This window comes from Salvelinus namaycush, unplaced genomic scaffold (assembly GCF_016432855.1).
Source record: "Salvelinus namaycush isolate Seneca unplaced genomic scaffold, SaNama_1.0 Scaffold1456, whole genome shotgun sequence".
NCBI classification, from domain to species: domain Eukaryota; kingdom Metazoa; phylum Chordata; class Actinopteri; order Salmoniformes; family Salmonidae; genus Salvelinus; species Salvelinus namaycush.
Genome location: NW_024058182.1, coordinates 15,291 through 32,500, shown reverse-complemented (window position 1 = coordinate 32,500; position 17,210 = coordinate 15,291). Strand labels below are relative to the sequence as shown.

Here is a 17,210-nt window from a genome sequence, read left to right as displayed (position 1 = left end):
TGAAGAGTTATGTATCTCCCTCTCCTCTCCTGAGTTCCTTCTGGCTGCACCTTGACTCTATAGGTCAGTTTCGATCACTGTCTAAAGAGATTGACATGACGATTGAGACAGATCTGTCTAGAGTTCTGTTAAAGAAGAGCTAAGGGTGACTCTCACCCTCTCTCTTTTTCCTTGAGCTGCTTCTGCTTCTGCTACTACTTCTTCTTCCTGATTCGAGTCGGGCACACAGGAAGTCATTACATCTGGTGCCTCGAAGGAATCTCCGTCCACGGTTTCCAGTTTGATGTATCCCTTACTGTTCGAACGCTCCAGACGCGTACAGCTGTACCGACGCGCCCGGTCGCCTTGACGACAGACGGCCACGGTGAGGCTGCATCGTCGCGCCGACTGGGGCTGGTCCCCCCCTTGGTTGGAGAGGGAGTTGAGTGACAGGCGAGATCCCATCCCCGTCATCGCCCTGAAAACGGGAGATGGGGGGAACAGTTGGGAGCCTTGTGGGGTGAGAGTCTGTCCTTGTAGCGCCTCATCTGGTTCAGTTAGGGTCATGATGGTACCACCCTCATATTCCTGGGGATTCATCGAGGTCCTCCTTGAAGACTCCTTCTCTTTAGTACCCAGACTTTGACTATAGGATTCCTGGGGATTCATCGAGGTCCTCCTTGAAGACTCCTTCTCTTTAGTACCCAGACATTGACTATAACCTGCTACTTGCTCTTGCTCAATCCCATTTCCACTAAAATCCTTCACATCTATAATCTCTTCCTCCTCTCTCTCGGCCTGTCCCCCCTCCTCCACTGCACAGTTGTTAAGTGTGATGATCGGGAGGGTGAAGGCGTTAAAAGAAGAACTGACAATGGATGCTGCACCCTCCCACTGCCTGGGGTACGAGGCCTGCTCTGAGTCCCGCTGTCTGGGGTACGAGGCCTGCTCTGAGTCCCGCTGCCTGGGGTACGAGGCCTGCTCTGAGTCCCGCTGCCTGGTGTACGAGGCCTGCTCTGAGTCCCGCAGTCTGGGGTACGAGGCCTGCTCTGAGTCCCACTGCCTGGGGTACGAGGCCTGGTCTGAGTCCCACTGTCTGAGGTATGTCGCCTGCTCTGAGTCCCACTGTCTGGGGTACGAGGCCTGCTCTGAGTCCCACTGCCTGGGGTAGGGTGTCTGCTCTGAACACCTGATTAGATTAGACAAAATAAGATTAGAAAACTTGAATTCAGGGAAATTCAATACAACTTTATTTATCCCCTCAGGGCGCCTGGTCCACCTGATTAAAACATGAAAACAGCATTCGTTTAGAATAGATTAGAACACGTTTATGTCCTCAATGAGGCAATTCATTTTGCAGCATACAAAAACAACATACAATGTAGCCTCGTTCGACCATCCGGATCATGCAATGTGAGAGCAAGAATGTGAGCAAGAATGTGATATACACATATCTAGAGGCACAGAATCTGATCTACACACATCTAGAGGCACAGAATCTGATCTGCACACATCTAGGGGAACAGAATCTGATCTACACACATCTAGAGGACCAGAATCTGATCTACACACATCTAGAGGACCAGAATCTGATCTACACACATCTAGAGGAATAGAATCTGATCTACACACATCTAGAGGACCAGAATCTGATCTACACACATCTAGAGGACCAGAATCTGATCTACACATATCTAGAGGACCAGAATCTGATCTACACACATCTAGAGGACCAGAATCTGATCTACACATATCTAGAGGACCAGAATCTGATCTACACACATCTAGAGGACCAGAATCTGATCTACACACATCTAGAGGACCAGAATCTGATCTACACATATCTAGAGGAACAGAATCTGATCTACACATATCTAGAGGACCAGAATCTGATCTACACACATCTAGAGGACCAGAATCTGATCTACACACATCTAGAGGACCAGAATCTGATCTACACACATCTAGAGGACCAGAATCTGATCTACACACATCTAGAGGACCAGAATCTGATCTACACACATCTAGAGGACCAGAATCTGATCTACACACATCTAGAGGACCAGAATCTGATCTACACATCTAGAGGACCAGAATCTGATCTACACACATCTAGAGGACCAGAATCTGATCTACACACATCTAGAGGACCAGAATCTGATCTACACATATCTAGAGGCCCAGAATCTGATCTACACACATCTAGAGGACCAGAATCTGATCTACACACATCTAGAGGACCAGAATCTGATCTACACATATCTAGAGGACCAGAATCGGATCTACACACATCTAGAGGACCAGAATCTGATCTACACACATCTAGAGGACTAGAATCTGATCTACACATATCTAGAGGACCAGAATCTGATCTACACACATCTAGAGGACCAGAATCTGATCTACACAAATCTAGAGGAACATAATCTGATCTACACACATCTAGAGGACCAGAATCTGATCTACACATATCTAGAGGACCAGAATCTGATCTACACACATCTAGAGGAACAGAATCTGATCTACACACATCTAGAGGACCAGAATCTGATCTACACACATCTAGAGGACCAGAATCTGATCTACACACATCTAGAGGACCAGAATCTGATCTACACACATCTAGAGGAACATAATCTGATCTACACACATCTAGAGGAACAGAATCTGATCTACACATATCTAGAGGACCAGAATCTGATCTACACACATCTAGAGGACCAGAATCTGATCTACACACATCTAGAGGACCAGAATCTGATCTACACACATCTAGAGGACCAGAATCTGATCTACACATATCTAGAGGACCAGAATCTGATCTACACACATCTAGAGGAACAGAATCTGATCTACACACATCTAGAGGAACAGAATCTGATCTACACATATCTAGAGGAACAGAATCTGATCTACACACATCTAGAGGAACAGAATCTGATCTACACACATCTAGAGGACCAGAATCTGATCTACACATATCTAGAGGACCAGAATCTGATCTACACATCTAGAGGACCAGAATCTGATCTACACATCTAGAGGACCAGAATCGGATCTACACACATCTAGAGGAACAGAATCTCCCTGACCAAGGCCCTTCTCCCCCGATTGCTCAGTTTGGCCGGGCGGCCAGCTCTAGGAAGAGTCTTGGTGGTTCCAAACTTCTTCCATATAAGAATGAGGGAGGCCACTGTGTTCTTGGGGACCTTCAATGCTGCATACATTTTTTGGTACCCTTTCCCAGATCTGTACCTCAACGCAATCCTGTCTCAGACCTCTACGGACAATTCATTCGACCTTTGTTTTTTGCTCTGACATGCACTGTCAAATGTAGGACCTTATATAGACGTGTGTACCTTTCCAAATCATGTCCAATCAATTGAAATTACCACAGGTGGACTCCAATCAACTCGTAGAAACATCTCAAGGATGATCAATGTAAACAGGATGCACCTGAGCTCAATTTCGAGTCTCATAGAAAAGGGTCTGAAAACTTAAGTAAATACGTTTATTTTTTTATTATATAAAAATTTATAAAACCTGTTTTCGCTTGGTCGTTATGGGGTATTGTGTGTAGATTGATGGGGAAAAACATGTATTTAATCAATTTTAGTAAAAGGCTGTAATGTAACAAAAATGTGAAAAAAGTCAAGTGGTTTGAATACTTTCTGAATGCCCTGTAAAATTGCGTATAAAACCATTAATATTCCAAATTTTTATCATAAAAAAAAACCTGCCCGCAGACCACCAGTTATAAGAATGTGATCTTGTCTAATCAGGATGGTCGAAAGAGGCTATAAAAATATACAGAACCAATCAAAGGTTTGGACACACACATTCAAGTTTTGTTTTCTTTATTTATTACTATTTTCTACATTGTAGAATAATAGTGAAGACATCAAAACTATGAGGTAACACATATGAAATCATGTAGGAACCAAGAAAAATTTAATTTTAGATTCTTCCAAGTAGCCACCCTTTGCCTCGATGACAGCTTTGCACACTCTTGGCATTCTCTCAACCAGATTCACGAGGAATGCTTTTCCAACAGCCTTGAAGGACTTCCCACATATTCTGAGCACAGCCTGAAGATGTGTTGGGTCATTATCCTGTTGAAAAACAAATGATAGTCCCACTAAGCGCAAACCAGATGGGATGGCGTATCGCTGCAGAATGCTGTGGTAGCCATGCTGGTTAAAGTGTGCCTTGAACTCTAAATAAATCACTGACAGTGTCACCAGCAAAGCACCCCCACACCATCACACCTCCTCCTCCATGCTTCACGGTGGGAACCACACATGTGGAGGTCATCCGTTCACCTACTCTGCGTCTCACAAAGACACGGCGGTTGGAACCAAAAATCTCAAATTTAGACTCATCCGACCAAAGGACAGATTTCCACCAGTCTAATGTCCATTGCTCGTGTTTCTTGGCCCAAGCAGTCTCTTCATCTTATTGGTGTCCTCACGAGTGATGCAGCGGTCTAAGGCACCTCATTTCAGTACTATCACATCACTACAGAGCCTGGTTCAATCCTGGGCTGTATCACAACTGGTCGTGATTGGGAGTCCCATAGGGCGGCACACAATTGACCAAGCGTCGCCTGGGTTTGGCTGGTTGTAGGCTGTCATTGTAAATAAGAATGTGTTCTTAACTGACTTGCCTAGTTAAATAAAGGTTAAATAAAATAGTAGTGGCTTCTTTGCAGCAATTCAACCATGAAGGCCTGATACACACAGTCTCCTCTGAACAGTTGATGTTGAGATGTGTCTGTTACTTGAACTCTGTGAAGCATATATTTGGGCTGCAATTTCTGAGGCTGGTAACTCTAATGAACTCATCCTCTGCAGCAGAGGTAACTCTGGGTCTTCCTTTCCTGTGGCGGTCCTCATGAGAGACAGTTTCATCATAGTGCTTGATAGTTTTTGTCACTGCACTTGAAGAAACTTTAAAAGGTCTTGACATTTTCGAGATTGACTGACCTTCATGTCTTAAAGTAATGATTGACCGTTGTTTCACTTTGTTTATTTGAGCTGTTCTTGCCATAAAATGGACTCTGTATTTTACCAAATAGGGCTATCTTCTGTATACCACCCATACCTTGTCACAACACAACTGATTGGCTCAAATGCATTAACAAGGAAAGAAATTCCACAAATTAACTTTTAACAAGGCACACCTGTTAATTGAAATGCATTCCAGGTGACTAACTCATGAAGCTGGTTGAGAGAATGCCAAGTGTGTGCAAAGCTGTAGTCAAGGCAAAGGGTGGCTACTTCGAAGAATCTCAAATATAAAATACATTTTTAATTAGTTTAACACTTTTTTGTTTACTACATGATTCTACATGAGTTATTTCATAGTGTTGATGTCTTCACTATTATTCTACAATGTAGAAAATAGTAAAAAAATAAAGAAAAACTCGGGAATGAGAAGGTGTGTCACATTTTGACTGGTACTGTACATGCAGACAAAATCACACATTTTACAACAACAGACTTGTAGGTCTACTGTACCTGCGCTTCTGGTCTCTGTAGATGCTATACACACTTTCCGGGAACGTCTGGTTGTCTCTGGACCAGCTCCGCTGCCGGCCCGCCATTGACGGTCGTCTACACTGCTGCTCACTGCTACTTAACTCCTCCTGGTGGCTTGACACGGTAGTGGAGGGCCAAGGGCTGCGACCATGCTCTAGCATCTCGCCAGGATTGAACGAACCCGAATTTATGTCCACACTGCCCCTGGACTGCACATAGTTCACTAGTCCGTTAATCGGCGAGTAGTCCTTGGTCCGTGTGCTGTGGAGGTCGATGACCGTGGAGTAGATATCTCTGAGGTTGATGACTTTGGTCTTCTGGTCTCTGTTCTCGTGAAGCACAGCGTTAGCGCAGATGAAGAGGAAGATGCCAATCCCCATCACTAAGGGCCCAAACACCTTCAAGTTGTCTGAGTAGAGATAGCTGTCCAGGAACTCAGTGAGAAACCCACCCGAGGGAGAACGAGGACTTGTAGACACAGGTACAGGTTGAGGAACACTTCCATTCATAACATCACTCGTCTGATTTGTCAACTCAGCACTCGTCTGGTTGGTCAACTCCCCAACAGTCTGGTTGGTCAACTCCCCAACAGTCTGGTTGGTCAACTCCCCAACAGTCTGCTTGATCAACTCCCCAACAGTCTGGTTGGTCAACTCCCCAACAGTCTGGTTGGTCAACTCCCCAACAGTCTGGTTGGTCAACTCCCCAACAGTCTGGTTGGTCAACTCCCCAACAGTCTGGTTGGTCAACTCCCCAACAGTCTGGTTGGTCAACTCCCCAACAGTCTGGTTGGTCAACTCCCCAACAGTCTGGTTGGCTGTGTTGTTGTCCTTGTTATTGTTCCAGGTGACAGACACCAGGCGGCTCTTGGAGTAGCTCATCCTGCCGTTGTCTCTCCGCTCCTCCCCTGGTGATACCCTGGATGCATACCCCTGGCTGTGGCCTTCGTGTGGCCAGTAGCCCAGTACAGCCATGGCTATCCCCAGCATCAACACCACTACCCCCACCGCAGCCACCAGCCCAGATGGGGAACACAGGTTGAGTTTCCCCTTCACCTGAATTCATAAAGAGACAGACAGAACGTCATTACCATGTTAGCTTCTGGAACATCTAAGGATGCGTCCCAATAATCTCTCCTTCCTCCTTAAAAGTGTACACTTGTTCACTACCTCCCACAAATGTAAAAGTATTTAAAAGTTTTAGGTTAGAGGGAGTTTCCATATACCAGTAATTTCCTTTCAAATCCATGAAGAGAAGAGAAGAAGACAACTGCACATATTAGGAGAAAGGAGAGATTATTGGGATGTAACCTAAGATAAAACCAGATACAATACAACAGAGCATTATGGGTACTGTAGTTTGTAGTCCGTCCTGCTACCCACCACTACCACATCGTTCTAAACCAGATACAATACAACAGAGCATTATGGGTACTGTAGTTTGTAGTCCGTCCTGCTACCCACCACTACCACATCGTTCTAAACCAGATACAATACAACAGAGCATTATGGGTACTGTAGTTTGTAGTCCGTCCTGCTACCCACCACTACCACATCGTTCTAAACCAGATACAATACAACAGAGCATTATGGGTACTGTAGTTTGTAGTCCGTCATGCTACCCACCACTACCACATCGTTCTAAACCAGATACAATACAACAGAGCATTATGGGTACTGTAGTTTGTAGTCCGTCCTGCTACCCACCACTACCACATCGTTCTAAACCAGATACAATACAACAGAGCATTATGGGTACTGTAGTTTGTAGTCCGTCATGCTACCCACCACTACCACATCGTTCTAAACCAGATACAATACAACAGAGCATTATGGGTACTGTAGTTTGTAGTCTGTCATGCTACCCACCACTACCACATCGTTCTAAACCAGATACAATACAACAGAGCATTATGGGTACTGCCGTTTGTAGTCCATCATGCTACCCACCACTACCACATCGTTCTAAACCAGATACAATACAACAGAGCATTATGGGTACTGTAGTTTGTAGTCCATCATGCTGCCTACCACTACCACATCGTTCTAAACCAGATACAATACAACAGAGCATTATGGGTACTGTAGTTTGTAGTCCGTCCTGCTACCCACCACTACCACATCGTTCTAAACCAGATACAATACAACAGAGCATTATGGGTACTGTAGTTTGTAGTCCGTCATGCTACCCACCACTACCACATCGTTCTAAACCAGATACAATACAACAGAGCATTATGGGTACTGTAGTTTGTAGTCCGTCCTGCCATCCTCCACTACCACATCGTTCTAAACCAGATACAATACAACAGAGCATTATGGGTACTGCCGTTTGTAGTCCATCATGCTACCCACCACTACCACATCGTTCTAAACCAGATACAATACAACAGAGCATTATGGGTACTGTAGTTTGTAGTCCATCATGCTACCTACCACTACCACATCGTTCTAAACCAGATACAATACAACAGAGCATTATGGGTACTGTAGTTTGTAGTCCATCATGCTACTCACCACTACCACATCGTTCTTCTTCTTCCTCTCTGCTTGTTTCCTCTTCCTCTGGTTCTCAGCGTGGTTCTTGGATCGCTGGGAGTCTTGGCGCCGGTTCATACGCAGCAGACCGCCCGTGGCAATCATGGCGACGATTTGATTGGACGACGAGCTTGTCAATCAACCTGGGGGAAGAGGCAGGAGAAGAGAGGAGAGTCAGTTGTATTGAATTAAAACACACACATAAAAAGTGACTTTGTTCTCTGAAGGGTCAAATTTTGTTCCTCAATACATCCCCAAAAGAATGGATATATCCTGCCTACCACCACAAAAATTTCTGGTCTTACTTCAGAGATGTCTTTTGATATAAATAATAAATAGTACATATGATATTACATCAAAACAGATTTTATTTTTATAACATTCATCTAAAAAATTCGATAGAATGACTCCTGAAAAGTGTGTTGCTTAGACAGAGAATCATGAGGATGTTAAATGGGAAAAAGGCAGAAGCATTTCTATATATTCAGTAGGATGTTACATGAAACCTCTAAAACCCGTGTGTCCAGACTACCACCCATCAGGCTGGTACCCTGCTGTCTCTTCTCTGTGTCCAGACTACCACCCATCAGGCTGGTACCCTGCTGTCTTCTCATCTCCTCTCTGTGTCCAGACTACCACCCATCAGGCTGGTACCCTGCTGTCTTCTCATCTCTTCTCTGTGTCCAGACTACCACCCATCAGGCTGGTACCCTGCTGTCTTCTCATCTCCTCTCTGTGTCCAGACTACCACCCATCAGGCTGGTACCCTGCTGTCTTCTCATCTCTTCTCTGTGTCCAGACTACCACCCATCAGGCTGGTACGCTGCTGTCTTCTCATCTCTTCTCTGTGTCCAGACTACCACCCATCAGGCTGGTACACTGCTGTCTTCTCATCTCTTCTCTGTGTCCAGACTACCACCCATCAGGCTGGTACGCTGCTGTCTTCTCATCTCTTCTCTGTGTCCAGACTACCACCCATCAGGCTGGTACGCTGCTGTCTTCTCATCTCTTCTCTGTGTCCAGACTACCACCCATCAGGCTGGTATTCTGCTGTCTTCTCATCTCTTCTCTGTGTCCAGACTACCACCCATCAGGCTGGTATTCTGCTGTCTTCTCATCTCCTCTCTGTGTCCAGACTACCACCCATCAGGCTGGTACGCTGCTGTCTTCTCATCTCTTCTCTGTGTCCAGACTACCACCCATCAGGCTGGTACGCTGCTGTCTTCTCATCTCTTCTCTATGTCCAGACTACCACCCATCAGGCTGGTACGCTGCTGTCTTCTCATCTCTTCTCTGTGTCCAGACTACCACCCATCAGGCTGGTACGCTGCTGTCTTCTCATCTCTTCTCTGTGTCCAGACTACCACCCATCAGGCTGGTATTCTGCTGTCTTCTCATCTCTTCTCTGTGTCCAGACTACCACCCATCAGGCTGGTATTCTGCTGTCTTCTCATCTCCTCTCTGTGTCCAGACTACCACCCATCAGGCTGGTACGCTGCTGTCTTCTCATCTCTTCTCTGTGTCCAGACTACCACCCATCAGGCTGGTACGCTGCTGTCTTCTCATCTCTTCTCTGTGTCCAGACTACCACCCATCAGGCTGGTACGCTGCTGTCTTCTCATCTCTTCTCTGTGTCCAGACTACCACCCATCAGGATGGTATGCTGCTGTCTTCTCATCTCATCTCCTTCTAGCTCTCTGTTTCTCTCTCTCTCTCTTCCCACTGGACACACACTGGTTTGATTCAACTTTATTTTCATGTCATTTCAACTAGATAGGGTACCATTTGGAACACAGTAAGATTGTCTTCATGCCTGGTCCGACCTCGACTCCCTCAATATAATCCCACTAATCACTCCTCATTATCCGTGTTCTAGGGTTCACATTGATGAATAACTTATTGCACAAATTATTATTCACAGCAGCAATTAGGGGACACTTTTTCATAGGAGGATTTGAATATTCGATTTTGATTTTGATTGTCTGACAGTTATATAACTCAGTGAAAGAGGAGCTGATTGTGCCATTATTATATCAGGGTGAAAAAGAAGAGTGAAGAAGAAGAATGAAGAAGAAGAGTGAAGAAGAAGAGTGAAGAAGAAGAATGAAGAAGAAGAGTGAAGAAGAAGAGTGAAGAAGAAGAGTGAAGAAGAGAAATGAAGAAGAAAAATGAAGAAGAAGAGTGAAGAAGAAGAGTGAAGAAGAAGAATGAAGAAGAAGAGTGAAGAAGAATGAAGAAGAAGAGTGAAGAAGAAGAATGAAGAAGAAGAGTGAAGAAGAAGAGTGAAGAAGAAGAATGAAGAAGAAGAGTGAAGAAGAAGAGTGAAGAAGAAGAGTGAAGAAGAGAAATGAAGAAGAAAAATGAAGAAGAAGAGTGAAGAAGAAGAGTGAAGAAGAAGAGTGAAGAAGAAGAATGAAGAAGAAAAGTGAAGAAGAAGAATGAAGAAGAAGAGTGAAGAAGAAGAGTGAAGAAGAAGAATGAAGAAGAAGAGTGAAGAAGAAGAATGAAGAAGAAGAGTGAAGAAGAGAAATGAAGAAGAAAAATGAAGAAGAAGAATGAAGAAGAAGAGTGAAGAAGAAGAATGAAGAAGAGAAGTATGAAGAAGAATGAAGAAGAAGAATGAAGAAGAAGAGTGAAGAAGAAGAATGAAGAAGAAGAATGAAGAAGAAGAGTGAAGAAGAATGAAGAAGAAGAGTGAAGAAGAATGAAGAAGAAGAGTGAAGAAGAAGAGTGAAGAAGAAGAGTGAAGAAGAAGAATGAAGAAGAAGAGTGAAGAAGAAGAGTGAAGAAGAAGAGTGAAGAAGAGAAATGAAGAAGAAAAATGAAGAAGAAAAATGAAGAAGAAGAGTGAAGAAGAAGAGTGAAGAAGAAGAATGAGGAAGAAAAGTGAAGAAGAAGAATGAAGAAGAAGAATGAAGAAGAAGAGTGAAGAAGAAGAATGAAGAAGAAGAGTGAAGAAGAAGAGTGAAGAAGAAGAATGAAGAAGAAGAGTGAAGAAGAAGAGTGAAGAAGAAAAATGAAGAAGAAAAATGAAGAAGAAGAATGAAGAAGAAGAGTGAAGAAGAAGAGTGAAGAAGAAGAATGAAGAAGAAGAGTGAAGAAGAAGAGTGAAGAAGAGAAATTAAGAAGAAGAATGAAGAAGAAGAGTGAAGAAGAAGAGTGAAGAAGAAGAGTGAAGAAGAGTGAAGAAGAAGAGTGAAGAAGAAGAGTGAAGAAGAAGAGTGAAGAAGAGAAATGAAGAAAAATGAAGAAGAAGAGTGACGAAGAAGAGTGAAGAAGAAGAGTGAAGAAGAAGAATGAAGAAGAAAAGTGAAGAAGAAGAGTGAAGAAGAAGAATGAAGAAGAAGAGTGAAGAAGAAGAGTGAAGAAGAAGAGTGAAGAAGAAGAGTGAAGAAGAAGAATGAAGAAGAAAAGTGAACAAGAAGAGTGAAGAAGAGAAATGAAGAAGAAAAATGAAGAAGAAGAATGAAGAAGAAGAGTGAAGAAGAAGAATGAAGAAGAAAAATGAAGAAGAGTGAAGAAGAAGAGTGAAGAAGAAGAATGAAGAAGAAGAATGAAGAAGAAGAGTGAAGAAGAAGAGTGAAGAAGAGAAATTAAGAAGAAAAATGAAGAAGAAGAATGAAGAAGAAGAATGAAGAAGAAGAGTGAAGAAGAAGAGTGAAGAAGAAGAGTGAAGAAGAAGAATGAAGAAGAAGAGTGAAGAAGAAGAGTGAAGAAGAAGAGTGAAGAAGAAGAGTGAAGAAGAGAAATGAAGAAGAAGCGAAATGAAGAAGAAGAGTGAAGAAGAAGAGTGAAGAAGAAGAGTGAAGAAAAAGAGTGAAGAAGAAGAGTGAAGAAGAAGAGCGAAGAAGAGAAATTAAGAAGAAAAATGAAGAAGAAGAATGAAGAAGAAGAGTGAAGAAGAAGAAGAATGAAGAAGAAGAGTGAAGAAGAAGAATGAAGAAGAAGAGTGAACAAGAAGAGTGAAGAAGAGAAATGAAGAAGAAAAATGAAGAAGAAGAGTGAAGAAGAAGAATGAAGAAGAAGAGTGAAGAAGAAGAGTGAAGAAGAAGAATGAAGAAGAAGAATGAAGAAGAAGAGTGAAGAAGAAGAGTGAAGAAGAGAAATTAAGAAGAAAAATGAAGAAGAAGAATGAAGAAGAAGAGTGAAGAAGAAGAGTGAAGAAGAAGAGTGAAGAAGAAGAATGAAGAAGAAGAATGAAGAAGAAGAGTGAAGAAGAAGAGTGAAGAAGAAGAGTGAAGAAGAAGGGTGAAGAAGAGAAATGAAGAAGAGAAACGAAGAAGAAAAATGAAGAAGAGTGAAGAAGAGTGAAGAATAAGAGTGAAGAAGAAGAGTGAAGAAGAAGAGTGAAGAAGAAGAGTGAAGAAGAAAAATGAAGAAGAAGAATGAAGAAGAAGAGTGAAGAAGAAGAGTGAAGAAGAAGAATGAAGAAGAAGAGTGAAAAAGAAGAATGAAGAAGAAGAGTGAAGAAGAAGAGTGAAGAAGAAGAGTGTCTTTATTAGTGTTTCTACACTGTGTTGACTAAAGCTCTTCTTGACTACTCTCTATCTCTTTCTGTAGACGTCCAAAACCTCCAGCTTGGAATCTGTCTGGGAACTGGGGCTCACAGGGATTCTGAAGTAGGAACAATAAGGCATATGCAGAAAGATATTCCTAGATAGATAGATAGAGAGATGTGCCCAGATGGCTGTCACTGAAGAGAGACTATGTGGGCGGCAGATCACTTTGGTCAGAGAGAGAGACAGAGAAAGAGAGAGAGAGATAGAGAGAAAGGGAGGGAGAGAGAGAGAGAGAGAGAGAGAGAAAGAGAGACAGAGACAGAGAGATAGAGAGAGAGAGAGACAGAGACAGAGAGAGAGAGAGACAGAGACAGAGACAGAGAGAGAGAGAGAGAGAGAGAGAGAGAGAGAGAGAGAGAGAGAAAGGGAGGGAGATTGGCTATACTTAAACTCTTTAACATCATCCTCATCTCTGACATCATCATCCTCATCTCTGACATCATCATCCTCATCTCTGACATCATCATCCTCATCTCTGACATCATAATCCTCATCTCTGGCATCTTCCACAATATTTGGAACCAAGGACTGATCACCCCAATCCACAATAGTGGAGACAAATTCAAAATACATATCAACGAATTGGCGAGGGCACTAGAACAGTCAGCAGCATCTACTGTAGCCTCACCTTACTAGAATCTGAAGTCAAATGTTTACTGTTTGCTGACGATCTGGTGCTTCTGTCCCCAACCAAGGGGGGCCTACAGCAGCACCTAGATCTTCTGCACAGATTCTGTCAGACCTGGGCCCTGACAGTAAATCTCAGTAAGACAAAAATGTTGGTTTTCCAAAAAAAGGTCCAGTTGCCAGGACCACGAATACCAATTCCATCTAGACACCGTTGCCCTAGAGCACGCAAAAAAACGATACATACCTTGGCCTAAACATCAGCGCCACAGGTAACTTCCACAAAGTTGTGAATGATCTGAGAGACAAGGCAAGAAGGGCCTTCTTCACAATCAAAAGTAACATAAAATTTGACATCCCAATAACAAACTTCACACTAACCCTCCAATACTAACCAAAACACATATATCTTCACCCTAACCCTCCAATACTAACCAAAACACATATATCTTCACACTAACCCTCCAATACTAACCAAAACACATATATCCTCACACTAACCCTCCAATACTAACCAAAACACATATATCCTCACCCTAACCCTCCAATACTAACCAAAACACATATATCCTCACACTAACCCTCCAATACTAACCAAAACACATATATCCTCACCCTAACCCTCCAATACTAACCAAAACACATATATCCTCACACTAACCCTCCAATACTAACCAAAACACATATATCCTCACACTAACCCTCCAATACTAACCAAAACACATATATCCTCACACTAACCCTCCAATACTAACCAAAACACATATATCCTCACACTAACCCTCCAATACTAACCAAAACACATATATCTTCACACTAATCCTCAAATACTAACCAAAACACATATATCTTCACACTAATCCTCAAATACTAACCAAAACACATATATCCTCACACTAACCCTCCAATACTAACTAAAACACACTTGAGTTTCACACATGCAGACTTTGACGATAAAACATGCACAGTTCTCGCTGAGGTCAATGTCGACCCGAATGTGTGTTGCCATGACGTGCTGAAGTGGCTATTTAGGATGCAGACACTACACATTTAATTCAACTTAATTTGACTTTCTCTTAGCCTTCTACGTACCACTGCCAGAACTCGACTAGCCACTGCTAGTGCACTAGTCACTTCCCATGCACACTTCCCATGCGCACTTCCCATGTGCACTTCCCATGCACACTTCCCATGCACACTTCCCATGCACACTTCCCATGCGCACTTCCCATGCGCACTTCCCATGCGCACTTCCCATGCGCACTTCCCATGCGCACTTCCCATGCACACTTCCCATGCACACTTCCCATGCACTCACTGACTGAAATAACCACAGGTCGGCAATGTCCAGAGGCTAGAGGGCAGAGCCCAAACAAATCAGGTTCACAGTGACGTTTCTTATTTAGGCTGTTTAGCCTATTGTCAAATTGCCATTGTAAATACGATTGTAATAAAAACATGGCAGATTATTGAAATAACTACAAACCCCGATCGTTTTTCTTATGAAGTGGTTTGGAAATCAAATAGCCTGACATGCACATATAGAAAATGTTTGAAAACCATCTGCGCCTGCGTCTAGTAAGTTTTAAAGTGTGATTGCAATATACAGATGTAGGATCTTAATTTGAGCCAGTATGCTATGGAAGGAAAATAATCCTGTAGTAACAATATGTGTTTAGGGCTCCCGAGTGGCGCTGCGGTCTAAGGCACTGCATTTCAGTGCTAGAGGCGTCACTACAGACCCAGGTTTGATTCCGGGCTGTATCACAACTGAGTCCCATAGGGCGACGGACAATTGGTAACATAAATAAATGAAATAAAAAACAGGAAATGTGAATTATTTTGTGGATTGTTATTATTGGACATTTTTTTTGTAGGGATGGGTACATTTTCCCTTAGGGCAAATCAAGTCTGACAATTTAAAGTGGACATTACTCATTTTAGAAGCCCTTTTAAGCCTTGAATAGACTACAAGGTAGAATTTCCTGCTATGCAGGACAATTGTAAGCAAACAAAAGAGTGACCGAATGAAGATCCTACATCTGTAGCCTAAACATAAAGCTTCAATAAATCTCTGACAGTTAAACATGCAGTACGTAAAACAACATAAATCCTACCGACTGTCTTAGCAGGAAATGGTTTTTGTTCCTGCATCCTCCAAAGCGTTGTGTCTGGGGCTGTGTGTAATTCGCCGGTCTCTCTCTCTCTCTCTCTGTGTGCTCTCCCCTCCCTAGTTGCGTCTCTGTGAAACCAAAGCGGGAACAGTGAGTGATCTTCGACTGTATTCACAATATAGACTTCCACAAGGGGCGGAGCAAGCAGCTGCATTTTACATCGGACACGACTAATGGACAATCTGAAAATCAATTTCGCTTGTTAGAAATCAATTTACATTACAGAAAGTGTGTGCGATAGATGAATTTCTGCAGTCTTGAAAGGATCTCTAGCAGACACTGTGAATCTCTAACAACAGTAGACTGTGAATCTCTAACAACAGTAGACTGTGAATCTCTAACAACAGTAGACTGTGAATCTCTAACAACAGTAGACTGTGAATCTCTAAACAACAGTAGACTGTGAATCTCTAACAACAGTAGACTGTGAATCTCTAACAACAGTAGACTGTGAATCTCTAAACAACAGTAGACTGTGAATCTCTAACAACAGTAGACTGTGAATCTCTAAACAACAGTAGACTGTGAATCTCTAACAACAGTAGACTGTGAATCTCTAACAACAGTAGACTGTGAATCTCTAAACAACAGTAGACTGTGAATCTCTAACAACAGTAGACTGTGAATCTCTAACAACAGTAGACTGTGAATCTCTAACAACAGTAGACTGTGAATCTCTAACAACAGTAGACTGTGAATCTCTAACAACAGTAGACTGTGAATCTCTAAACAACAGTAGACTGTGAATCTCTAACAACAGTAGACTGTGAATCTCTAACAACAGTAGACTGTGAATCTCTAACAACAGTAGACTGTGAATCTCTAACAACAGTAGACTGTGAATCTCTAACAACAGTAGACTGTGAATCTCTAACAACAGTAGACTGTGAATCTCTAAACAACAGTAGACTGTGAATCTCTAAACAACAGTAGACTGTGAATCTCTAACAACAGTAGACTGTGAATCTCTAAACAACAGTAGACTGTGAATCTCTAAACAACAGTAGACTGTGAATCTCTAACAACAGTAGACTGTGAATCTCTAAACAACAGTAGACTGTGAATCTCTAAACAACAGTAGACTGTGAATCTCTAAACTACAGTAGACTGTGAATCTCTAAACAACAGTAGACTGTGAATCTCTAAACAACAGTAGACTGTGAATCTCTAAACAACAGTAGACTGTGAATCTCTAAACAACAGTAGACTGTGAATCTCTAAACAACAGTAGACTGTGAATCTCTAAACAACAGTAGACTGTGAATCTCTAACAACAGTAGACTGTGAATCTCTAAACAACAGTAGACTGTGAATCTCTAAACAACAGTAGACTGTGAATCTCTAAACAACAGTAGACTGTGAATCTCTAAACAACAGTAGACTGTGAATCTCTAAACAACAGTAGACTGTGAATCTCTAAACAACAGTAGACTGTGAATCTCTAAACAACAGTAGACTGTGAATCTCTAAACAACAGTAGACTGTGAATCTCTAAACAACAGTAGACTGTGAATCTCTAAACAACAGTAGACTGTGAATCTCTAACAACAGTAGACTGTGAATCTCTAAACTACAGTAGACTGTGAATCTCTAAACAACAGTAGACTGTGAATCTCTAAACAACAGTAGACTGTGAATCTCTAAACAACAGTAGACTGTGAATCTCTAAACTACAGTAGACTGTGAATCTCTAAACAACAGTAGACTGTGAATCTCTAAACAACAGTAGACTGTGAATCTCTAACAACAGTAGACTGTGAATCTCTAAACAACAGTAGACTGTGAATCTCTAAC

The 17,210-nt window shown here is 42.4% G+C and overlaps 1 protein-coding gene across 1 annotated transcript in view; it reads right to left on the bottom strand.

Annotated features, from left to right (window-relative positions):
* Positions 1-15,492, bottom strand: part of LOC120036731 — a 15,707-nt gene extending 215 nt beyond the window's left edge. Inside the window, exons 1-4 of the mRNA XM_038983103.1 lie at positions 15,360-15,492; positions 8,036-8,199; positions 5,499-6,574; positions 1-1,168 (exon numbers count right to left, since the gene is read on the bottom strand). The exon at positions 1-1,168 is cut by the window's left edge and continues 215 nt beyond it. Coding sequence (XP_038839031.1) covers positions 118-1,168; positions 5,499-6,574; positions 8,036-8,161 — 2,253 coding nt within the window. The 5' untranslated portion in view covers positions 8,162-8,199; positions 15,360-15,492 and the 3' untranslated portion in view covers positions 1-117. The remainder of the gene's footprint in view (positions 1,169-5,498; positions 6,575-8,035; positions 8,200-15,359) is intronic.
* Positions 15,493-17,210: the final 1,718 nt, after the last annotated feature.